This window comes from Notechis scutatus, chromosome 8 (genome assembly GCF_049901735.1).
Source record: "Notechis scutatus isolate UNSWTSFEM ecotype Mainland chromosome 8, rNotScu1.2, whole genome shotgun sequence".
In the NCBI taxonomy this organism is placed as follows: domain Eukaryota; kingdom Metazoa; phylum Chordata; class Lepidosauria; order Squamata; family Elapidae; genus Notechis; species Notechis scutatus.
In genome coordinates, this window is record NC_142016.1 from 24,111,473 (window position 1) to 24,136,640 (window position 25,168).

The window sequence follows — 25,168 nt, forward strand, 5'->3', positions numbered from 1 at the left end:
CCTTTATCCATCCATCCCTCTTTCTATATATCCATCCATCCATCCGTCCATCCATCCATCTAATCTATAGCTAATCTATCGAATCTCTATATCTATCGTCTACCTCTGTCATCTATCAATCTCTCCTTTATCCATCCACCCCTCTTTCTATCTATCTATCATCTTTCTATAGCTAATCTACCTAATCTCTATATTGATCCATCCATCCATCTATCTTTTCTATCTAATCTCTATATCATCCATCCATCCATTTTATCTATATCTGATCTCTATGTCTATTGTCTATATCCTATCAATCTCTCCTTTATTCATCCATCCCTCTTTCTATATATCCATCCGTCCATCTATCTAATCTCTAGCTAATCTATCGAATCTCTACATCTATCGTCTACCTCTGTCATCTATCAATCTCTCCTTTATCCATCCACCCCTCTATCTATCTATCTATCTATCTATCTATCTATCTATCTATCTATCTATCTATCTATCTATCTATCTATCGCTAATCTATCTAATCTCTATATATCGATCGATCGATCCATCCATCCATCTTATCTATCTAATCTCTATATCATCCATCCATCCATCTTATCTATATCTGATCTCTATATTGTCTATATCCTATCAATCTCTCCTTTATCCATCCATCCCTCTTTCTATATATCCACCCGTCCATCCATCCATCATCTAATCTATAGCTAATCTATCGAATCTCTACATCTATCGTCTACCTCTGTCATCTATCAATCTCTCCTTTATCCCTCTTTCTATACATCCACCCATCCATCTATTCCTCCCGCTCCTTATGCTGTATGCCTCTCTCTCTTGCAAATTGGTGGGAGACTTGTGGGGGGGAGTTTCCAAGCGTTGCAGGATTCCATGCCCATCATCCTCTCCCACCACCTCAAATGTAAGCCTCCAATAACACTCTCCCCACCCCCACCGCTCCAGCCCCGAGTTCCCTTCTCCTCCAAGCGGGCGCCCTCCAGGGGCCTGGCACAATTGCCCCCACCGCCCTCCCGCCCATCCACCCCGAGAGGGGCTGCTCCTCGCGGGGAGGCTGCGAGGCGCCCAGGGCGGCGGAGGAGGAGGAGGAGGGAGGGAGGCAGGCGGGTGGGTGGCCAGGCGCTCCGCTCCGCCCGTTCCCGGGCGCGGCTTGCTGGCTCTCCGCCTCTCCGGCAAGATGGCAGCGGCGGCGGCGGCGGTGGGTCGAGCCGGGCTGGGCTTCCTGCGGGGGCTTCGGCCCGCCCGGCCGGGGCGGGGCTGCGCGCAGGAGGGGTGAGTCGGGGTGGTGGTGGTGGTCTGGGGAGGGTCTTCTTGGGGAGGGGTGATCTGGGGGGCTGCAATTGCAAAGGGGGTCTTGGGGCCACCAGGGCTCCAAGAAGGTGGGGGAAAATGGGGGTCTCCATGGGTGGCTATTGGGTCGGTGGTCCTTATTGAATTACCCTAGCAAGGGAACGGGTGAGAGATATGGGGTGGCCTTCCGGGGAGGGGTGATCTGGGGGCTGCAATTGCAAGAGGGGCCACCAGGGCTCCAAGAAGGGGAAGAAGATGGGGTCTCCATGGGTGGCTATTGGGTCGGTGGTCCTTATGGATGCATTGCCTAGATAGGGAATAGGTGGGAGAGGTATGGGGTGGGGGCTTCCTTGGGGAGGGGTGATCGGGGGCTGCAATTGCAAAGGGGGTCTTGGGGGCCACCAGGGCTCCAAGAAGGGGGAAGAAGATGGGGGTCTTCGTGGGTGGCTATTGGGTTGGTGGTCCTTATTGAATTACCCTAGCAAGGGAACGGGTGAGAGATATGGGGTGGCCTTCCCGAGGGAGGGGTGATCTGGGGGCTGCAATTGCAAGAGGGGCCACCAGGGCTCCAAGAAGGGGGAAGAAGATGGGGGTCTCCATGGGTGGCTATTGGGTCGGTGGTCCTTATGGATGCATTGCCCTAGACAGGGAATAGGTGGGAGAGGTATGGGGGTGGGGGCTTCCTTGGGGAGGGGTGATCTGGGGAGGGCTGCAATTGCAAAGGGGGTCTTGGGGGCCACCAGGGCTCCAAGAAGAGGGGGGAAGATGGGGGTCTCCATGGGTGGCTATTGGGTCGGTGGTCCTTATGGGTGAATTGCCTTAGCAAAGGAATGGGTGAGAGAGGTATGGGGGTGGGGGGCTTCCTTGGGGAGGGGTGCTCTGGGATCTGGGGGACTGCAATTGCAGGGGGGCACCAGGGCTCCAAGAAGTGGGGGGGTCTCCATGGGTGTCTATTGCATCGGTGGTCCTTATGGATGAATTGCCCTAGCCAGGGAATGGGTGAGAGGTATTGGTGGGAGGGCTTCCCCAGATGGGAGGGAGGAATGTTGGGGGCTCCCCTTAAGCAGGGTGTGTGTGTGTGTGTGGCGTTATTTGGGACTCCCCAAAAGTCTTTGCAAAGGCCTTGAGTCAGGGGAATCTTCAAACTTAGTAAACATTCAGACTTGTGGACTTCAAGTCCCAAAATCCCTCAGCCAGCAGGCAAGGAAATGGGAATTCTGGGAGTTGAAGTCCACAAGTCTTCGTGTTGCCATGTTTGGAGACCCCCCTGGTCTTGACAGAGACACCCCACCCCCCTCCAGAAGGATGGCTGACCTGACAGGGTGGGAAATGGACCACTTGGGCTCCGAGGGGTGATTAGAGAAGGCAGGGATGACCCATCGTCCCCTGCCTTCCAGAGCAAAGGGACTACAGTTCCCACACTCCCCAGCCAGCCCAGCCAAGGAGATTGAGCGTCGTTGTCCAGTAACTCTGGAGGCTACCACCTTGTGGTCAAGAGGGGGCTGGAATCTTCGCAAGACAAGACCTCTCCTTTTTGTTCTCTGAAAAGATCTGGCAGGATGGTCCCCCAAATTGGGAAGTTGAAGATGTGGGGAATTCTGGGAATTGATGTGGGGAGACCAACTGTCCAGCTGGGGAATTCTGGGAGTTGAAGTCCCCCCACATCTTCAAGTTCCCAAGTTTGGAGAGCTCTGTTTTAAAAGGAGTGTAGGGTGAAGATCCGAAGACCCTTACTCCTCTGTGTGTAATGTGTTGCACATGTGTGCAAATGCTGTGTTGCACGTATGTGCAAAAGTTCTCTTTTCCCCCCACCCCCAACAACCTTGCAAAAAGGAAGTGGAATCCGTTTGTTGAGGTGGGCGGCTATACTGCATAAATCCAACACATCATTTCACAAATAAGAGAGATTGGGCCATCATCCACCATCAACCTGGCTGAGGACACCTGCAAAGTTGGGCGTGAAACTAGATTTCCCAGTTCCCCAGCCCCTTGTCCAAGACTTAACCTGGTATTTTTCAACTTTATAAGATGTATGGACTTCCAACTCCCAGAATTCCCTAGTTAGAAGGTTGAAAAATATTGGGTGGATTAGATGGGGATGCAGTCTCAAATGAAATAAATAACCTTCACAATTCGTGCTGATAATTGGGAAGGGAGGCCTGTTTGAAATCAGATGTATTTAGCTCTGTATGTTTGTGTGTGCATGTGTTTGTGTGTGTGTGTACACATGTATGTGTAACCTTATCTTTTGCCCTCAGGGCCTGTTGAATTACAATGCTCGTTGTTCTACTAGACCCGTGCAGTCCATTTATTTCATTTTATTTCGTTGCATCCTGCCCGTAAATAACATTTGTAAATAACTCAAGGCAGTGAGCGTGCTTAATGTTTCTTCCTCGTGCTGTTTTCCCCAGGGGGGGGGGCCCGGGGGGGGGGGGGGGGGGGGGGGGGGGGGGGGGGGGGGGGGGGGGGGGGGGGGGGGGGGGGGGGGGGGGGGGGGCAACAACAACCCTGTGAGGTGGGTTGGGCTGAGAGAGAAGGACTGGATCCAAAGCACCCAGCCGGCTTTCCTGCCCAAAGTGGGACTAGAACTCACCTTATCCTGGTTATTGGCCCAAAGTAACCCCTCTAGCTTTCATGCTTAATGCAGAACTAGAACTCCCAATCTCCTGGTGATTGGCCCAAGGTCACCCAACTAGCTTTTATGCTTAAGGCAGGACTAGAACTCCCAGACTCCTGGTGATTGGCCCAAAGTCACCCAGTCAGCTGTCATTCCTAAGGCAAGACTAGAACTCACAGTCTCCTGGTGATTGGCCCAAAGTCACCCAGTCAGCTTTCATTCCTAAGGCAGGACTAGAACTCTGCATCTCCTGGTCACTAGATCACATCTTAATGTGATGCTACTTGTCCCCATCTCTGGTGCATGCCATGCGGCCTCCGATGTGCTAGCAGTCATGCAACCACAAGCAAAAAAAACCCTCAAAACCCATCGTGGGTTTTTTGCACTGAATATCAGGATGAACTAACCCTACTGTTTGCACATGGAAACCTGCAACGGTGGGCATGCTTCCTGGGGGAGCGGGGAGTGAGCCCCCTGAATTGAGTGGGATTTGCTCCTGAGAAAACACGGCCAAACACCCGGGGCTTAAGCCCAGCCCCCCGCAACCCTCCAATTCAAAAATGAAATCCATGCCCAAAACCAAAGAACTCTGGAATTGGGAGGAGAAGCTTTGGGTGGGACATGCCCAGTTTGCTTTTTTTAAAGGAGGTTCTTTGCCCAAAGGCATTTTCAATAGCGGGCAAGTGGGGGGTGTCGCCCGCCGGTGGGCCGGCCTTCGCTTCCTTGGCAGGAGGCAGCAGGGCAGACGGTGCCCTTGTTGAGCGCCTCTCCCGTGATTGGTTGGTTTCAAGGGGCGTGTTGGAGGCAGGTCACCGGCTTCTTCTCCGGTGCTCCGCGGGCATCGGAAGTTTATTTACCAATAGGGGCGGCCGTGAGCTTTTCTAGCTAGTTGGATCCAGCTTTTTCCCCCTTTGTGGGAATGGAGGGGGGTTTCCCCCTTTGTGGGCCATGTTTAATGCCCACAAAAGGTCTTTTTGGTTTGTTGAGTTCAAGATGCTTCTCCTGCAACTGAACAGCTGGGAGAGTTTCCCCGTTTGGACAGTCTGCCTGGTCAGAGAAATTGGAGCAGGCTGAAACAATAGCAGACGTAGTCAGGTGCAGGGCCTAGTGGTTAAAGTTATGGCGGGGCAGGGTGTGGGCTCTTCACTCATTCCCAGCTGTGGAATCATTCTCATAGAGGCTGTCTTTCCAGTAAAAGTTATCTTTTTCTCTCTTTTCTTTCTTTCTTTCTTTCTTTTTCTTTCTTTCTTTCTTTCTTTCTTTCTTTCTTTCTTTCTTTCTTTCTTTCTTTCTTTCTTTCTTTTTCTTTCTTTCTTTCTTCTTTCTTTCCTTTTTTCTTTCTTTCTTTCATTTCTCTCTCTTTCTTTCCTTCTTTCTTTCTATCCTTTCCTTTTCTTTTTCTTTTCTTTTTCTCCCTCCCTCTCATTCTTTCTTTCATTTTCCTTCTTTCTTTCTATCCTTTCTTTTTCTTTCTTTTCTCTTTTTATTTTCTTTTTCTCTCCTCATCCTCTCATTCTTTCTTTCATTCATTCATTTCTCTTTCTTTCCTTTCTTCATTTTTTTTCTTTTTTTTCTTTTCTTTTCCTTCTCTTTTCTCTTTCTATTTTCTTCCCTCTTTTCCTCCCTCCCCTCCTCTCTTCTTTCTTTCTTTCTTTTTTTTTTTCTTTTTTTCTTTCTTTCATTCCTTTTTCTCTTCTTCTTTCCTTCTTTCTCTTCCTTCCTTCTTTCTTCTTTTTCTCTCTTTCCTTCCTTCTTCTTTTCTTTCTTTCTTTCTTTTTCTCTTCCTATCCTTTCTGTTTTTTTTCTTTTTCTTTTCCTTTCTTTTCCTTCTTTTCTCCTTTCCTCCCTCCCTCCCTCTCTCTTTCCTTCCTTCTTTCTTTCTTTTTTTCTTTCTTTCTTTTTCTTCTTCTTTTTTCCTTCTTTCTTTCTTTCTTTCTTTCTTTCTTTCTCTTGCTTGCTTTCTTTCTCTCTCCCTCCCTCCCTTCTTCCTTTCTTCCCATTTTGCTTCCTTTCCTTCCTTCCTTCCTTCGCTCCCTCCCTTTTCTATCTATTTCCTATCCAATCCTGATTAATCTTTCCAAAATCCAAGCACAGACTGATCTGGTTATGGCACGGATGGGGTGCCATCACCACCTGTTGAACTTCACTCAAAAGATCTTTACTGAACCAGTTAGAATAAAAAAAAAATCAAAAATAAAAGCTAGCTTCCTTCATTCTGTCACAGCTCAAAGCTGCTGTGTCTCTCAGCCTTGACACCTTGAAGATATATATGTGGTACTTGCAACTCCCAGAATTCCCCAGGCAGCCACTAAGCGAGTGGCCGTAAGGTCGAGGACTCCCAGTAAATCTGATCGGTGGGTCGCCCTCCCAAGCCAGCTGTGGGGCAGCTCTGCTCGCCCTTTCATGCACAACCTAGAAATAAGGAAAAAAATTCTGACAATGAGAACAATCGACAGATGGAAGAGAAGTTGCCCTCGGAAGTTGTGGGAGCTTCGTCCCTGGAGGCTTTCAAGAAGAGACTGGACTGCAATTTGTCAGAAATGGTGTAGGGTCTCTTGCTTGGGCAGGGGGGTGGACTAGATGACCTACAAGGTCCCTTCCAGCTCTGTGAATCTGTTATCTGTTACACACTTATTTCTGCTCTTTCCCCAGGGGAGTCTTTGGCAGCAGGAATTCACCTCCCTGGAGGAGAAACCTCAGTTCCCCGGAGCCTCGGCTGAGTATATCGACAAGCTGGAATTCATCCAACCCAACATCATTTCGGGGATCCCCATTTACCGGGTCATGGACCGGCAGGGGCAGATTGTCAACCCCAGTGAGGATCCCCAGGTGAGATTTAGGCCGGGGGTCCCCAACCTTGGCAACTTGAAGACCTGTGGACTTCAACTCCCAGAATTCCTCAGCCAGCAAAGCTTGGAGATTTGTGGACTTCAGCTCCCAGAATTCCTCAGTCTTCTAAGCTTGAAGACTAGTGGCCTTCATCTCCCAGAATTCCTCAGCCAGCAAAGCTTGGAGATTTGTAGACTTCAACTCCCAGAATTCCTCAGTCTTCTAAGCTTGAAGACTAGTGGCCTTCATCTCCCAGAATTCCTCAGCCAGCAATGCTTTGAGATTTGTAGACTTCAACTCCCAGAATTCCTCAGTCTTCTAAGCTTGAAGACTTGTGGCCTTCAACTCCCAGAATTCCTCAGCCAGCAAGGCTTTGAGATTTGTAGACTTCAACTCCCAGAATTCCTCAGCCAGCAAAGCTTGGAGACTTGTGGCCTTCAACTCCCAGAATTCCTCAGCCAGCCTTTGGTCACGCCACTCCTTGCAGGCCCTGCCTTTCTTCCATAGATCTAGATCAGAGGTCTCCAACCTTGGAAACTTGAAGACTTGTGGACTTCAATTCCCAGAATTCCTCAGCCAGCAAGGCTTTGAGATTTGTAGACTTCAACTCCCAGAATTCCTCAGCCAGCAAAGCTTGGAGATTTGTGGACTTCAACTCCCAGAATTCCTCAGTCTTCTAAACTTGGAGACTTGTGGCCTTCAACTCCCAGAATTCCACAGCCAGCCTTTGGTCACGCCCACTCCTTGCAGGCCCTGCCTTTCTTCCATAGATCTAGATCAGAGGTCTCCAACCTTGGAAACTTGAAGACTTGTGGACTTCAATTCCCAGAATTCCTCAGTCAGAGGAATTCTGGGAGTTGAAGTCCACAAATCTTAAAGCTTTGCTGGCTGAAGAATTCTGGGAGTTGAAGTCCACAAATCTTGCTGGCTGAGGAATTCTGGGAGTTGAAGTCCACAAATCTTAAAGCTTTGCTGGCTGAGGAATTCTGGGAGTTGAAGGCCACAAGTCTTAAGTTGCCAAGGTTGGAGACCCCTGATCTAGGCTTCTGCCCCCACCTTACCTGCCCCCCAAAAAACATGCCTAAAAACCTGATTTTCACTTTCCGCCCTCCCTGCCTTTGCAGATTTCCCAGGAGGAAGTGCTGAAGTTCTACAAGAGCATGACGCTGCTCAACACCATGGATCGAATCCTCTACGAGTCCCAGAGACAGGTGAGAGGATGGCAGGAAGGGAGGGAGGGAGGGTCAGGGCAGGGGATCTCTGGGTGGCCCCTCGTGCCAACACCATGGGGTGACCATTGGCATCCGGATCCAAGACAAGGGATGAGAAAGCCTAGAAAGCCTTACCTGGCACGGGGCCAGGGGGCTGCCAGGATATAAACCGACGGCAAACTGCACTCCTTACTGGCACTGATGATGTTAGCTGGTTGGGTAATGAAACGTCTGCAAGAAAACAAGCAAGCTCAGAGAGCACCAAGGACCCCACAATCCTCTTCTTCCTCCTCCTCTTCCCCTTCTCCTCCTCCTCCTTTCCACAAACACAGCACTCCCCTGTAGCATTGATAATGTTACCTAGTTTGGTAAAGGAATGTCTGCAAGAAAACAAGGTCAGAGAGCACCAAGGACCCCACAGTCCTCCTTCTCTTCCTCTTCCTCCTCCTCCTCCTCCTCCTCCTCCTCCTCCTCCTCTTCCTCCTCCTCTTCCTCCTCCTTCTCCCCTGACAAACCCCACTCCCTTCTAGCACTGATGATGTTACCTAGTTTGGTAAAGGAACGTCTGCAAGAAAACAAGCAAGCTCAGAGAGCACCAAGGACCCCACAATCCTGTTCTTCCTCCTCCCCCCTCCTCCTCCTCTTTCTCCTCCTCCTCCTCCTCTCCGCAAATCCCACTCCCTTCCAGCACTGATGATGTTACCTAGTTTGATAACGAAACATCTGCAAGAAAACAACCAAAACATCAAGGACTCTTCCTGTCAACCCTGAGCTACCAATATTCTCCTTTTATTAGCCTCTTTTCGGCTTTGGACCTGAAGCCCCGGGCCAGCATTCACAGTCCTGGCCTCCTTTTTATTCCCAGGGGCGAATTTCCTTTTATATGACCAACTACGGAGAAGAAGGCACCCACGTAGGCAGCATCGCAGCTCTGGACGACGCTGACCTGGTCTTTGGACAGTACCGAGAAGCAGGTGAGCCTCCGGCAGGCGTTTTCTTCTTCGGCCATAGTAGCTAAGCAGCCACCAGGGGGCAACATTTCAAAGGAGAGGACTAGAATCTTGGTTTACAAGATAACAGATAATCGGAGTTGGAAGGGGCCTTGTAGGTCATCTAGTCCAACCCCCTGCCCAAGTGGGGGACCCTACACCATTTCTGACAGATGGGAGCTCAGTCTCTTCTTGAAAGCTGTCAGGGATGAAGCTCCCACAACTTCCGAAGGCAACTTCTGTTCCATGGGTTGATTGTTCTCCCTGTCAGAAAGTTTCTCCTTATTTCCAGGTTGAATCTCTCCTTGTTCAGTTTCCATCCTTTATTCCTTGTCTGGCCTTTGGGTGCTTTGGAAAATAGCTTGACCCTCTTCCTCCTCTCTGTGGCAGCCCCTCAAATATTGGAAGATGCTCTCCTGTCTCCCCTGGTCCTTCTCTTCACCAGACTAGCCAGGCCCAGTTCCTATAACTGTTCTTCATATGTTTTAGTCTCCAGTCCCCTCATCATCCTGGTTGCTCTTCTCTGCACCTTTTCTAGAGTCTCAACATCTTTTTTATAGTGTGGTGACCAAAACTGGATGCAGGACTCTAGGTGTGGCCTTACTAAGACTTTATAGAGTGGTATTAGTACCTCGCTTGATCTCGATTGTATCCCTCTGTTAATACAACTTAGGATTGCATTAGCTTTTTTTTGGCTGCTTTTGATTTATTATGGCTTGATCCCGAGACCTGCGTGGGACAATATTTCCACCTTTTCTTTATTCTTCCTGGATGGTTTGTATCTCGCCTTTATTATTTTGACCAATAAAGCAGAGAACGTATCCAACCCACCTTCCTCCTCCTATTTTCCTCACAATAGAAAAAAAAGGTGGGATTCCTAAATCCACCACCGGTTCTCCGCTGGGTGGGTGTGGCCATGGGGGGGGCGTGGCCTACCGGAACTTCCGGGAGGGCTGTTATTCACCTTCCCCAGAGTCCGGAGGCTTCCCTCGGGCCTGTGGGAGGGTGAAAACAGCTTCCACTGGACCCAGAGGTCCACTAGAAGCTGGAAACAGGGCCGTTTTCAGACATCTAGAACAGGGGTGTCCAACCTTGGCAACTTTAAGACTTGTGGACTTCAACTCCCAGAATTCCTCAGCCAGCTTTGCTGGCTGAGGAATTCTGGGAGTTGAAGTCCTCAAGTCTTAAAGTTGCCAAGGTTGGACACCCCTGATCTAGAACTTCCATGAAGGCCATTTTTCATCCTCCCAGAACCTCCACGCGGATCCTGCCTTTAACTGCATCCAAAACTGGCCACGTGGGGACTCTGGGGAGGGGTGGGCAGGGCCAGCAAGTTGGTTCAACTCCCGGTCCGGCGAACCAGATGTAAATTTAACATCCAGTTTGCGTGAACCGGCCCGAACCGGCTGAATCCCACCCCGGTTAACAGCCTTGAGAGGTGGGTTGGGTTGAGAGAGTGTAATTCACTCAAAGTCTCCCAGCTGTCTTTTATGGATGAGGTGGGACTAGAACTCCCTGTCTCCTGGCGATTGGCCCAAAGTCACCCAGCTGGCTTTCATTTCTAAGGCAGAACTAGAACTCCCTGTCTCCTGGGGATTGGCCCAAAGTCACCCAGATGGCTTTCATGCCTAAGGCAGGACTAGAACTCCCTGTCTCCTGGCGATTGGCCTAAAATCACCCAGCTGGCTTTCATGCCTAAGGCAGGACTAGAACTCCCTGTCTCCTGGTGATTGGCCCAAAGTCACCCAGCTGGCTTCATGCCTAAGGCAGGACTAGAACTCCCTGTCTCCTGGTGATTGGCCCAAAGTCACCCAGCTGGCTTTCATGCCTAAGGCAGGACTAGAACCCCTGTCTCCTGGCGATTGGCCCAAAGTCACCCAGCTGGCTTTCATTTCTAAGGCAGAACTAGAACTCCCTGTCTCCTGGTGATTGGCCCAAAGTCACCCAGCTGGCTTTCATTTCTAAGGCAGAACTAGAACTCCCTGTCTCCTGGCGATTGGCCCAAAGTCACCCAGCTGGCTTTCATGGCTAAAGCAGAACTAGAACTCTCTGTCTCCTAGTGATTGGCCCAAAGTCACCAGCTGGCTTTCATGCCTAAAGCAGGACTAGAACTCTCTGTCTCCTAGTGATTGGCCCAAAGTCACCCAGCTGGCTTTCATGCCTAAGGCAAGACTAGAACTCCTGTCTCCTGGTGATTGGCCCAAAGTCACCCAGCTGGCTTTCATGCCTAAGGCAAGACTAGAACTCCCTGTCTCCTGGCGATTGGCCCAAAGTCACCCAGCTGGCTTTCATGCCTAAGGCAAGACTAGAACTCCCTGTCTCCTGGTGATTGGCCCAAAGTCACCCAGCTGGCTTTCATGCCTAAGGCAGGACTAGAACTCCCTGTCTCCTGGTGATTGGCCCAAAGTCACCCAGCTGGCTTTCATGCCTAAGGCAAGACTAGAACTCCCTGTCTCCTGGCGATTGGCCCAAAGTCACCCAGCTGGCTTTCATTTCTAAGGCAGAACTAGAACTCCCTGTCTCCTGGTGATTGGCCCAAAGTCACCCAGCTGGCTTTCATTTCTAAGGCAGAACTAGAACTCCCTGTCTCCTGGTGATCGGCCCAAAGTCACCCAGACAGCTTTCGTTTCTAAGGCGGGACTAGCACTCACGTCTCCTCGTTTGTCACCTGTTCCTTAACCACTAGACCAAACTGTCCAACCTTGACCTTCCTTCCCCCTTACAGTTAGGATCTTGAGCCCAGAGATTAGGTGTTTTGGGAGCAGGCTTGGGGGTGCACGTTGCAACAGCTGGTGCCTCTTTAAAGCAGCCGCATGTTGCATGATAGCCTCATGAACCCAGGATAAAACTTGTTTGAGCGAGTCAATGTCAAAGGACTTCATATCTGGGATTGACCAGCCTGGCTTGTTTTGAACGGAGGAGGTACCAGGAACAGAGAGACACCAAACACGGCATGGCCTCCTGTTGGCTCCCTCTTAACCCTCCTGCCTCCCTTTTCTGGAATCCAGCATCTTCGTTTAGGGGAAATGAAGCTGCTGGAAATAATCCTCTTGAAGGAAGCGCCAACAATACGAGTTGGTGGATTACAGGCAGTTGAAAGGGGAGAGGGATTGAGCAGGCAGCTGGTCAAGCAGTTGCTTTGGAGCAGGCTGTAGAGCGGGGTTTTTTTTTTTGGTTTTGGTTTCTAGTAAGGGATTGCAGTAAATGCGGTGTATGTATGCTACTCAGAGTCAGTAGCAACTGGGGAGGGAGAAGAAAGGAAAGGAAAGAAAGGAAAAGGAAAGGAAAGAAAGGAAAGAAAGAAAGAGAAAAACAAAGCGAGAGAGAGAAAGAAGAAGGAAGGAAGGAAGGAAGGAAGGAAGAAGAAGAAAGAAAGAAAGAAAGAAAGAAAGAAAGAAAGAAAGAAAGAAAGAAAGAAAGAAAGAAAGAAAGAAAGAGGGAGAAATGGAGAGAGGAAGGGATGGAGGAAGAGAGAGGAGGGAAGGGAGGGATGGAAGGAAAAAGAAAGACAGAAAGAAAAGAAAGAGGAGGGAGGGAGAAATGAAGGGAGGGAGGAAGGAAGAGAGAGAGGGAAGGAAGGAAGGAAAGAGGGAAGAGAGGGGAAGGAAGGGAGAGAGGAAGGAAAAAGAAAAAAAGAAAGAAAGAAAGAAAAAGGAAGAAAGAAAGAAAGAAAGAAGGAAGGAAAGAAAGAAAGAAAGAAAGAAAGAAAGAAAGAAAGAAAGAGAGAAAGAGAGAAATGGAGAGAGGAAGGGAAGGAGGAAGAGAGAGGAGGGAAGGAAGGAAAGAAAGAGGAAGGAAGGAAGAAGGGAAGGAAGGAAGGGAAGAGGGAAGAGAGGGGAAGGAAGGGAGAGAGGAAGGGAAGGAAAGAAAAAGAAGAAAGGAAAAAGAAAAAAGAAAGAAAGAGAAAAAGGAAAGAGAGAGGAAGGGAGAAAGAGAAGGAAGGAAGGAGAAAGGAAGGGAGAAAAGGGAAGGAAGGAAGGGGAAAAAGGGAAGAAGGAGAGAGGGAGGAAGAAATAAATAAATCTCAGTTTATCGCTATTATTTTGTGATTTTGTCTCATAAATATCTTTTATTACCTCCCACCCCCAACACACAAAGAGGTCGACCACAACACCTGACACGGTGTCAAAGCCAGCCTAGTGCCAGAAGCCAACTGAAACGTCTAACCTGGTCTCTCCCTCTCTCTCTCTCTCTCTCTCTCTCTCCCTCTCTTTCTCCCAGGTGTGCTGATGCACCGGGGCTACCCTCTGGACCTGTTTATGGCCCAATGCTACGGCAACACCAGCGACCCCGGGAAAGGCCGCCAGATGCCCGTCCATTACGGCTGCAAAGACTTGAACTTCGTCACCATCTCATCCCCGCTGGCCACCCAGATCCCACAAGGTGAGACTTCGTCAGAGTCCCAGGTTTAGCTTCTGGAGACCCCCGACAGACCCCCACCCGCTCTTCTGACCTAGACTTCCCCAACAGCACGAAAGCCGACTCCTCGTCCCCATAAACCCCTTTTATTGAGTTTACTGTGAATTCCGCTCCAGCAAAGTCCTGGCCAACCGTCTTTTCAAGAGATTTCCCAATTACAGACCTTTCTCAGGCTTGGAGAGCTGCCAGGCCGATATCTTTCAGACGCCACACTGTAGCAGACAATACTTGGCAAGAATGCAGAAACAGATCTTCACCCCAATGAACTAATGGTCACCTGCAAACACCCCTCCCCTTTCGCTCCTCTTTTATTTCCTATGGGAGGGGCCGTTCGCCGTCCACCTGTGGCTTTACTCCCAAGGCGACCCTTGTTCCTTAGCTGTTCCCTTCTTCCGGCAGCTCTAAGCATGCACACACTGGGAACAGGCTCCAGCTGTTCTTCTGCCTCACTCATGTCCAACTCCGAAGCAGCTGATAACTGTCAGACGGCCCTGGCCGTGTGTGACCCAAAGGGGCGTGACACAAAGGCAACACAGTCAGATCATCAGTAGGAGTCCCTTTATTAGCTCCAACTTTGCCTCCCAATGTCCTGGTTACCTTCTGGCTAGAGAAAAACTCTCCCAGGAACAGCCTTTGGCTGCAGGGAATCAAGTCCAAAACGTGGGCAACAAAAACTGTAACTATAAGTCCAAACAAGGCAAAATGAGGTCATTAATCCGGCAGAGCAGGAGCAAGAATTCCAGATGTGAAGGAACGGCCATAATTCAACATGATTGGGAGGAACTCAGATAACAAAAGTCAACACAAGATAAACTCACATTTGTTCCCAGCAGCTGCCCTACTCAACATGCATCTCTTTTAAACTCTTTTCCCAGCTGAAGGGAATCAGGGCCCTTTCCTCCCCCGTAAGCCACGCAACCCACGTTGCTCCCTTCTCCGTTCGTCCCTGCCTGGCTAGGATGAAGAGGGGGTGGGTCTGGGTCTTCCTCTGAACTCCCTCTCCCGTGTTCTACCTCTCCCCTGCTCTGCCCAGTCGGACTTTGCCCTTCCCCAGTTTTCTCCACAGCCAACGGAGCCACACACTCCCACTCCCTGTCAGCTGTCTGTCTTCCTCCTCGGATTCATGACAGGCCCCGTGTCTGCCTCCGACGCAGAGCCCTCGTCAGAGCCTTCCCCAGACTCCAGGACTGGCCCAGGCTCCTCCCCAACCTCCTCACTGTCCGAGCCAATGCAGGTTCTTATGTTTGAGGAAACCCCCCGCCCCAAGAATGAACAGCCTGACCCCTCTCTCTCTCCTTCCCTTGCTAGCGGTGGGGGCCGCCTATGCCTTCAAGCGGGCGAACACAAACCGCGTCGTCATCTGCTACTTCGGCGAAGGGACGTCCAGCGAGGGGGACGCCCACGCAGGCTTCAATTTTGCCGCCACCCTCGACTGCCCAATCATCTTTTTCTGCCGGAACAACGGCTACGCCATCTCCACTCCAACATCTGAACAATACCGGGGCGACGGAATCGGTGAGACAAACGACCAGTCATAAGCTGAGGACTACCTCAATTCTGGTGTTAGGAACCATTCTGTAATCCTGAATTCAGAAACCTTCCTAGATCTAGAGTTTAAACTCAACTTAGATTAAAATTTAAACCTTTCATTAAAAAAAAAAATACGTTAGCAGAAGGGGTTCTGGAAAGACATGGCTCCCAAGTGTGTTCATACGTCTTGTTGCACCCCCAGCTGCCCGGGGTCCCGGTTACGGCATCCAGTCTATCCGTGTAGATGGCAACGACGTCTTTGCCGTGTATAATGCCACCAAGGAGGCCCGGCGCCGAGCCGTGGCCGAAAACCAACCGTTCCTCATTGAGGCTATGACCTACAGGTGGGTGTGGAGCAATGGTGGGATTCAAATGTTTTTACTACCGGTTCTGTGCTTGTGACTTGATGGGCGTGGGTGGCTTGGCTGGGTAGGTGTGGTGTGGCTGGATGGGCGTGGCTGGTTGGGTGTGGTCGGGCGTGGTGTGGCTGGGTGGGCAGGGCAGGGGGAGGATGCACTGCAAAATCCCCATTCCCTCCCCACCCCACTACCCTGCTTTCCAGCTCCGTTCTCCTGTGCAGGGCAACCAAAGAAGACCCAGCCAATCAGCTGCGACTCGGGAGGCGGAGAATAGATGGGGGCGGGGCCAGTCAGAGGTGGAATTTGCCGGTTCTCCGAACTACTCAGAATACCCACTTCCGGTTCTCCAGAACTGGTCAGAACCGGCTGAATACCACCTCTGCTTCCTTCCCTTTGTTCCTCTCTTTCTTCCAGTGGTGGGATTAAAAAAAAAAATTCTACCAGTTCTGTGGGCATGGCTGGGAGGTGTGGTATGGCTTGGTGAGTGTGGCTTGGTGGGCGTGGCAGGGGAAGGTTACTGCAAATTCCCTCCCCACCCCACTAACCTGCTTTCCAGCTCTGTTCTACTATGCAGGGCAACCAAAGGAGACCCAGCCGATCAGCTGGGACTCAATGGGAGGCAGAGAATAGATGGGGTTGGCGGGGCCAGTCAGAGGCGGGATTGGCCGATTCTCCAAACTACTCAAAATGGCTGCTATCGGTTCTCCAGAAGTGGTCCGAACTGGCTGAATACCACTTTGGTTTGGAAGTGGACCAGGCGGTTGGAAGAGGGGTCTGGCCAAAATCAACTTTGTCCCCCCCTTCCCTCCCCCTGTCGCCTCCTTCTCCCAGGATCGGGCACCACAGCACCAGCGATGACAGCTCAGCCTACCGCTCCGTGGATGAAGTCAATTATTGGGACAAGCAAGACCATCCCATCTCAAGACTCCGCCACTACATGACGAGCCGCAACTGGTGGGACGAGGAGCAGGAGAAGAGCTGGCGGAAGAAATCGCGCAAACGGGTCAGTGGTTGAGCCGAAAGATATACGTGCCCCTGGGGCCGCTAGGACCCAGGGCGGCCAATTAAATTTCCCCAAAAGTCTTGCAGAGAATGTCTGCTGTGTAGATTCTCAGTCATCCAGGTCAGGATTGTTCCAAAAATGCTTTTTTTAAAGAGCCATCCTCTGGGAATCACCCCAAAAAGGAAGGCTACTTCAGCTGAATTCTAGAAAATAGCAATAGTCCTTAGACTTATATACCGCTTCTCAGTGCTTTACAGCCCCCTCTAAGTGGTTTACACTGAGTCAGCCTCTGGCCCCCGACAATCTGGGTCCTCATTTTACCGACCTTGGAAGGACGGAAGGCTGAGTCAATCTTGAGCTGTTCAGCATTGAACTGGCAATGAGCAGAGTCAGCCTGCAATAATGCATTCTGGAAGGGAAGGGAAGGGAAGGGAAGGGAAGGGAAGGGAAGGGAAGGGAAGGAAGGAAGGAAGGAAGGAAGGAAGGAAGGAAGGAAGGAAGGAAGGAAGGAAGGAAGGAAGGAAGATAGCAATAGCACTTAGACTTATATACCAGTGCTTTCCAGCCCTTTAAAGGTTTGACAGAGCCAGCCTCTTGCCCCCAACAATCTGGGTCCTTATTTGACCCATCAAGGAAGAAGGAAGGAAGGAAGGGAAGGGGAAGGAAGGAAGGAAGGAAGGAAGGAAGGAATAGCAGTTAGACTTTATATATTCAGTGGGCCCTCTAAGTGGTTTACATTGAGTCAGGGAAGGAATTTGACCCATCAAGGAAGGAAGGAAGGAAGGAAGGAAGGAAGGAAGGAAGGAAGGAAGGAAGGAAGGAAGGAAGATAGATAGCAATAGCACTTAGACTTATATGCCACTTCACAGTGCTTTACAGAGGTTTGAAGAGTCAGCCTCTTTCCCCCAACCATCTGGGTCCTCATTCTACCGACCTCGGAAGGAAGGACAGAAGGCTGAGTCAACCTTGAGCCGTCAGGATCGAAGCCCTGGCAGCGTGCCCGAGCCAGAGGGTTGGAACTAGAAGATCTCCAAGGTCCCTTCTTCCAACTCTTGTTATTCTGCTTCACCGTTGCATTTCCCCTCCTTCCCCTCCCCCACCCCTTCCTTCTTTCTCCAGGTGATGGAAGCCCTCGAGGAGGCCGAGCGGAAGCTGAAGCCCAAACCTCAGCTCCTCTTCTCGGACGTCTACAGCGAGATGCCCTGGCACATCGCCAAGCAGCAGACTTCGCTGGAGCGTCACCTGAACCAATACGGAGAACATTACCCTCTGGATCACTTCGAGAAGTGAATCCCGCCTAGCGGGGAACACCCTTCCCCCAACCCCGAGGGCTGGTGGCCCCCCACCACTACCAAGCCAGGGTGCCAGTCGGGCCTGTTGGCATCTCCAGCATCCATCCCCGGTCGCGCCCCCAACCCAAAATCTCTTTCTTTCGTCGTGGGGGGATGCCTCTCCGGCATTCCATCCATCCTCTGTTTCCGGTCGAAGTTAATCTCTGCATCCTGCCGAGATTTTCTTCCCAAAGTGGGCCACTTTGCTTTATGGTTCCACTTCCATTTTTCTTTTAAAGACCAGCTCCAAAGAAGAGAGAGGGGTGGGGATTTTAGTCAGCCTGTGGCAAGAGACAAGTAAGGATGAGCGAGCTCCGCACTTTCTGCGGACAGTTAAAAGGAGGTTTAACGCACTGCTAGGTGCATTTCTGTAGAACTGGGGAGGAGGTGGGTTTCCTTTTGGCCCGCTTTGATCCTCGAAGACTTCGCCTTGAGTTTGGTTTCTGGGTCAAGGGACACTCCCTCTCCTCCTCGGTTCTTGGAAAATATAGAATTGGGCCGGCACTATTTGGGGTCTGAGGTATAGTCTGGCATTGGGGCCCTGCCTGGCATTCTGTTTTTCGAGCAACGTATTCATCTTTTAGGATTCACCCTAGCTGTCCATTTTCGATTGCTCCTCCGCTCTCCTCTTCACGGGCCTTTAAGAAAAGTTCCTTTCCCCCTCATTTTCAAAGCAAAGGGGAGTAGCTACTACTTTGTCACTCTAGCAATAGTCAGAGGGTCTTCACAACAATAGCTGTAGGGTTTTTAACAGAAGGCTGGTGGGAACTGAGTTTTAGAAATTAGCATTCAAGGATTGAGTAGCCTCAAGTGTCCAACTAGGGGTCATTTTTATTTTTATTGTTTGCACAAAAAGCTGGGAAAAGCTGCCGGTATTTCCCTTAAAAGCACAGAAATCTCTCCCAGCTCAATCGTTGAGGTGATGGACTGGCGTTGCCTTAAATTTGCTGCTTTAATAGACTAGGGAGCTTCTCTGGGTTTTGACACGTTCACAATTTTACTCACAGCCCAGCCCCAAATTCAGCTAGCAAATCTGGTGCCTCCTTAGCGTCCCACTGTGGAAAGGGTTCAATATGTCCGATTGCTCTCCGGAGGGGAATATCTTTTTAGGAAAAATCCATAGTGGGGGGGCTCCCGAAGAAAGGCTTGAAGTGAGGTGCCCCCTACTTCCCATATTCCACTGTGGAAAGAGACATGATCAATTTATTTCTTGGCCGGAGCACGGAGATCGGCCTCGAATGAGGCGCCAGCTAATTTTTATCACAACCCTTTAAAAGGCAGGAGTGGGCTGCTACCGGTTCGTACCGGTTTGGCCGAACCGGGTGTTAATTTTAACATCTGGTTCGCTGAACTGGTAGTTGCAACGACTGGCTGGCCCTGCCCACCCAGCCCTTCCAAGGGGTCTCCAAGAGGCCAATTTTGGATCCCAGATAAGTACAGGGGGCACATGGAAGGGTGAAAAAAACAGCCTCCCAGAAGGCTGGAAACAGGCCCGTTTCTGGCCTCCGGAGTCCAGGGAAGGCAAAAACAATCCCCCTCCCCTCGGCTGTGGCGCAGGACAGTGGCCCCCAACCTTTTTTGTGCCACGGCCCGGTACTGGCATCACAAAATGATCTGCGGCCTGGTACCGGCATCAGCACGCATGACAAGGCAAGGCGAGCCGAGCGACCGGCCAGCCGGCCGTCCCCGCTTCTCCCCGCCACCTTCAACTCCTCCTTTGTACCTTTGTCGATGGGCTTCGGGACGGTTACTCGGCTCGCCTTGCCTTGGGTCCTGAAAGAATCCTCGCACCTTAGTTTCGTTCAAGCCGCCCCCTTCGATGAAACTAAGGCGCGAGGACTCCTTCAGGACCCAAACGCCGCTTTCCAACCGGAAAAGCTCACCCGGAGGCACTTTCTCATTGAAACAAGATGGCGGCAACCAGCAAACTGGCGGCCCGGTAGAAAATGTTCCACGGACCGGTACCGGTCCAGGGCCCGGTGGTTGGGGACCCCTGGCGCAGGAGGCTGACTAGGCCACGCTCACCCAGCAGCCGGGCAGAGAACCGGTTGCTAAAAATTTTTGAAGCCCACCCTTGCTTAAAGGGGTGTCTTTCCGAGAAAACGGTTGCCAAATGAGTGTGGATTTTCTTCGGGAAGGAAATGACTTTGAGCAAGGCAGGGGTGAAGGATGGAAAACTTTGCCCCGGGTTGGTTTTAGAAATGAATAAATACGGGGATGGCAAGGAACGAGACGCAGGGAATCTGGGTTCGAACGTCTCCCTTGTGGATGTTTGCTGCAAAATTTTCTTTCCCGGCTCCTTCTTCAGTGGAATTCACGCTGTCCTGTTATTCTTACTCAAAAGCTGTTACAACTGAAAATAATGATTATTAGCGGGTTAAAGGGAATAATGGGTGGATGCCAGCCTATCTAATTGCACATATGGGGCAAGTTGGAAAATCAATAAATATATATATTTTTGGGGCTAATGGGGCCCGTGTGTGAGAATACCTGTGGAGGGGCACCATCTGCCCCACGGCGTATCAACATGTTCTTCTCAGCACGTTTGTGTGTGTGTGTGTGTGTGTGTGTGTGTGTGTTGGCATAGTTTTCCTGGCTGCCTCTTTGCAAAAAAAAAAAAAAAATTCTGAGCTTTTATTAGATATGCTCTGCAGGGAATACAGGTAGTCCTCGACTTACAACAGTTCATTTAGTGACTGTGATGACCCAAAGGGATGTGGCAAAAAGGCAACATAGTCAAATAAACAAGAAGAATCCCTTTATTATCTCCAACTTTGCCCCCAGCGTGCAGGTGACCTTCGGCTGGAGAAAAAAAACTCCCAGGAACAGCCTTTAAGTGGAGGAAATTCAATCAGGAATATAAAGTACATACAGACTGTAACTAAAAATCCACACAAACCACACTGCAGTAATTAACTTGACAGGGCAGGAGAAGGAATTGCAGACTTGAAAGGGCAGCAAAACACCGTTGGGAAGACGCCAGGAAACGAGGATACCAGATAAATTCACGATTTTCTCCCAATAACTGGCTGTGCGCAGCTTTTTAAACACTGTGTTCCCAGCTGAAGCTAATGAAGGGAATCAGGGCCCTTTCCTCCCCTGTAAGCCATGCAACTCACATTGCTCTCTTCTCCGTTCCCCACTGCGTGCCCTAGGATGAAGAGGGATGTGGGCCTGCGTTGTCTTCTGAATTCCCTCTCCCTTGTTTTACTTCTCCCCTGCTCTGCCCAGCCAGCCTTTGCCCTTCCCCAGTTTCTTCCACAGCCAATGGAGCCACACTCCAGCTCCCTGTCAGCTGCTCGGCCTCCCCCTCCGAATCAAGATTCCGACGGGCGTGACAGTGACCGTTCCAAGTTACAACGGCACTGAAAAAAAAGTGACATGGCCATTTTTCACACTTCGGACCATTGCAGCATCTTCATGATCACGTGATCAAAACCGAGACACATTCATATTTATGACGCTTGTAACGTCCCAGGGTTACGTGACCCCGCCTTTGCGACCTTCCGCCAAGCAAAGTCAATGGGGAAGCCAGATTCACTTAACAACCGGGTGACTAACTTAGCCCTCACCTTGTTTCACTTCACAATGGTGGCCAGGAAAGTCCTAAAAGGAGGGAAAGCTCACTTAGATGTGTCACTTAGCAATGGAAATTTTCAATTGTCGTAAGTTGAGGACTACCTGTAACCTGCTGCTTTCAAGATCCAAGCATCCGACATTTCCCCCGAAACACCTGTTCACACAAATCGCCAGTCGACATTCTCCAAGACTGATGGTACCCGAGTCACGTTTTTATTACAGCAGGAGGTGGTTACAGCGTGGACAGGAGAAGTTGGGGCATCCCATTTCACACCCCCCCCACCCTCCCCATTTTCTCAAGTCAAAAGCAACTGAGCTCTCTTTAAACCAGGGGTGTCATACTCAATTTTTGGACACCACATTATAAAAAAGATGTTGAGACTAGAAAAAGGGCAGAGAAGAGCAACCAGGATGATGAGGGGACTGGAAGCCAAAACATACAATGGACGGTTGCAGGAACTGGGCCTGGCTAGTCTGGTGAAGAGAAGGACCAGGGGAGACATGATAGCAGTCTTCCAATATTTGAGGAGCTGCCCCAAAGAGGAGGAAGGGGGTCAAACTATTTTCTAAAGCACCCGAAGGCCAGACAAGGAATAAAGGATGGAAACTGAACAAGGAGAGATTCAACCTGGAAATAAGGAGAAACTTTCTGACAGTGAGAACAGAATAGAAGTTGCATTCAGAGGTTGTGGGAGCTTCATCCCTGGAGGCCTTCAAGAAGAGATTGGACTCCCATCTGTCAGAAATGGTGTAGGGTCTCCTGCTTGGGCAGGGGGTTGGACTAGATGACCTACCAGTTCCCTTCTAACTCGGTTATTCTATTCTAAATATAAAGAACGGTTGCAGGAACTGGGCCTGGCTGGTCTAGGGAAGAGAAGCCTTCCAATATTTGAGGGGCTGCCCCAGAGAGGAGGAAGGGGGTCAAGCTATTTTCTAAAGCACCTGTAGGCCAGACAAGGCATAATGGATGGAAACTGACCAAGGAGAGATTCAACCTGGAAATAAGGAGAAACTTTCTGACAGGGAGAACAATCAACCCATAGAACAGAAGTTGCCCTCAGAAGTTATGGGAGCAGCATCACTCAAGACTTCCAAGAAGAGATTGGACTGCCACCTGTCAGAAATGGTGTAGGGTCTCCTGCTTGGGCGGGGGGTTGGACTAGGTGACCTACAAGGTCCCTTCCAACTCTGATTATCTGTTAACTGTAATTTCACTGTGGATCGGATCTAAGCACCTTGCAGGCCAGATCAGGCCCCTGGAACTTGAGCTTGACACCCCTGCTCTAAACCATCCGCAATAGCAAGAGCCCTTAGGCTTCGATATCGCTTCACACGGTGCTTTTGCAGCCCTCCAAGGTTTATGGAGTCAACTAAAAGGAGGGTTTCCTAGGACAAGGGTCATTCAAGGAATACATTTTGTTCCCTCTCTCCCTTAGTGCCTGCATCGTAGCAAAGTGGCAGCTGACGGAAACAGTTCGACGTTTGCAAGTCCTCAATCCTGTAATTCTTCTGGAAAGGAGATATATATATATTTTTGTCTATCTCGAATACTTCCAGGGGCTTGGAGTAGAAGATATTCTCACCTGGATGGGTGGAAGTACATTTGCAAGTACATTTCGAGAAGTGTTGAAGTTTTCTGACCAATTTACGGATTCTCCCCCTTTCATGTCTCAGACTTGCAAAAACTGACCGTTACCTCTTGACAGGTGAAAGATAATACGGGTCTGGACATTTAAAGTGCATGAATTTTGCTAGAGATGAGATACAGAAATGGTCAAGGAGTCCAAAGGCATAAGGATCGGTGGAACGGAGAAGGAGATCCTATCGGGCACCAAAACTAGGGTCCAAATTACATCCCTGATAGCATCTCGCCCCTGACAATCTGGGTCCTCATTTTATCCACCTCAGAAGGACAGAAGGCTGAGTCAACCTTGAGCCGGCCAGGATCAAACTTCTGGCAATCAGCAGAGTGAGCCTGCAATGCTACATTCTCGCCACTGTGCCACCACGGCTATCCTCACTTCCGATGATAATCTTATTTCCACTTTTCTTCTTCTGCCACGTTGAAGCACTCCGTGGTTATTAAGGCTTGGCTTCGTGCCTCGGTTTCTTGGTTTATCCAACTGTGGGAGGGAGGCATTGGCCCCCAAACATTCGGGCCCCAAAGGAAAAAAATAAAATAAAACACTTGTGGACAATACTTCACCTTCTGCAATCCAGGCAGGTCAGGTTGGCTCTCTGAGTTGCCTCCAGATGTGGAGGAAGGTTCCTCTTGGAAATCCAGCTTTTGCCGGCCAATTGGGAGGGCACCGGGTGAGGGAAGCAAACTTGAAGCCCTGGCATTCTCAGGTAAGGCCAGGTGGAGGCTGTGGCCCTTTTCCAACCAGCCTGGTAGAAAAATAAGGATGGTTCTTAGATCTGTAAACAGCGTTTCCTGAACTCTTGATATGGCTCTGGCTTCTACCAGAATATCTCCAGAAAGACAAAACAGGAATTTTAAGAAGAGGCCGATCGCAGCCACGTTGACCAGGCCCCAAGCGGGTGAACATTCCCAGCTCCTGCCCTTCGAAAGCACGCTAAAAGTTGGAGGGAGGGTGTCCCCTTTGAAATACTCTGATGAGATTTTGGGCCTGAACCTCTCCCCATTGCAGCCCAGAGGACGGAAAAAATCCCGCGTCATCCGTTCCTCAATTCCATCAGAATCCCGGCGGCTTCTGCGCTTGGGGCTTCGATGCCTCCTGTCCGCATCGGAGATTTGGATCGGTGATTTGCTTCCAGAGGTGGAGGGTCTGCTGGGGGCTGCGCCGATGGACCAAGAGCAGCTGGCTGTGCACGCAAGGATCTTCCCGGTCCTTCTCGGCGATATCAAAGGTCATGAAGCCGGCGTGGGGCTGAGGGGGGATGCCCAGGGCTTGGAAGCACAGCCCGGTGTAAACGTCGTCAATGGGGTAGAAGGCCACGAACTGAGAAATGAGGAGGAGCAACGAGGCTAGGGGTCCAGAGATTATGTAGCCCCCACCTCCCGCATAAGCAGGATAGGGCCCCACGTAAAACGACTCTGGCACATAGTATTTACTTCGATGGGCCCGGAAGGGCGAGGCGTTGGACATCACCTGCCCCATGTAGAGGGGCTTGTTGGCATCCACCGAGCTCAGGTACCCCAAGACTTTGGGGGTGTTGATGAACACGTCGTCGTCTCCCTTGAGAATGAAACGGACACCCTGGCAATAGTCCAGCGTCCAGCGCAGGAAAAGGGAGTCCTTCAGGGTCAGGTTGAAGAAAGTGTCCTCAAAATCCCACATCAAGATGTCGCCAAAACTCCGGCTCTCGAAATGGACCAGGTGTTGCAGGCGGGGCCTGAACTGCCCCTCTGCCGTGCCCAGCAAGAAAACAGTGCGGACGGCCAGCCCACCGGGCTCTCCTTCTTGCCCCCAAGTGTCCCGCACGGCTTGGCGGGCGGCAAAATTCCCGGGCACGGATTTGATGGCCAAGAGGAGGAAGGTGTTGTTCTTCGTCTCAGCACACTTACGGGGTTCGTTGATCAGGAGGGAATAATTCCTGCAGTCCCCGTAGAGGATGAAATTCTTATAAAGCTCCGGATACGAGTTGAAGTGTTTGATCTTGGTGGCCAGTTCCTCCACGTCGGCGCTGGGGCATTTATTCCAGGAAGCATTGACCGCCGAACCTTCTTCTAACGCCCGAAAGTTTTTGTACTGCTTATCGTTCCAGTAAGCTTTCGCCCGCGGGATCTTGTGGCGGAATTGTTTCAAGGAGGCGTTAAAGTGATGGAAGACAAAAGCCGGAGAGATATCCTCGAAAGGCTGGATGGGGGTGATGAAGCCACCTTGCCAACGAACGGCATGGGGCATGGGGTATCGTTCCTCCTTCTCGGCTGTCCATTCGATGTAGGCCTTGAGAGCCACCAGGGTTAGTAACGCCGTGACAATTGAGAGGCACCGGGAAATATTCATTTTTCTCCTCCTGGTAGTGGAGAACAAGCAGCCG

General features: G+C 50.5%; 2 protein-coding genes across 8 annotated transcripts in view; one reads left to right on the forward strand and one right to left on the reverse strand.

Moving 5' to 3' along the window:
• Positions 1–25,168, reverse strand: part of B3GNT8 (UDP-GlcNAc:betaGal beta-1,3-N-acetylglucosaminyltransferase 8) — a 133,358-nt gene that overhangs the window by 80,337 nt on the left and 27,853 nt on the right. For 5 of the 7 annotated variants that reach the window (XM_087971189.1, XM_087971187.1, XM_087971185.1 and 2 more), the window contains exon 2: positions 21,355–25,144. In XM_087971189.1, the coding sequence (XP_087827315.1) occupies positions 23,860–25,134 (1,275 nt within the window). In that variant the 5' untranslated portion in view covers positions 25,135–25,144 and the 3' untranslated portion in view covers positions 21,355–23,859. Of the gene's footprint in view, positions 1–21,354; positions 25,145–25,168 lie in introns of those variants that run through there. The other 2 variants (XR_015750548.1, XR_015750547.1) reach the window with 2 other exon arrangements.
• On the forward strand, positions 880–18,823 carry BCKDHA (branched chain keto acid dehydrogenase E1 subunit alpha). The gene is made up of 9 exons (XM_087970413.1): positions 880–1,278; positions 6,566–6,742; positions 7,867–7,953; positions 8,819–8,927; positions 13,164–13,325; positions 14,670–14,876; positions 15,094–15,235; positions 16,082–16,253; positions 17,373–18,823. The coding sequence occupies exons 1-9, from the start codon at positions 880–882 to the stop codon at positions 17,541–17,543; spliced, it is 1,626 nt and encodes a 541-aa protein (XP_087826539.1). The 3' UTR covers positions 17,544–18,823.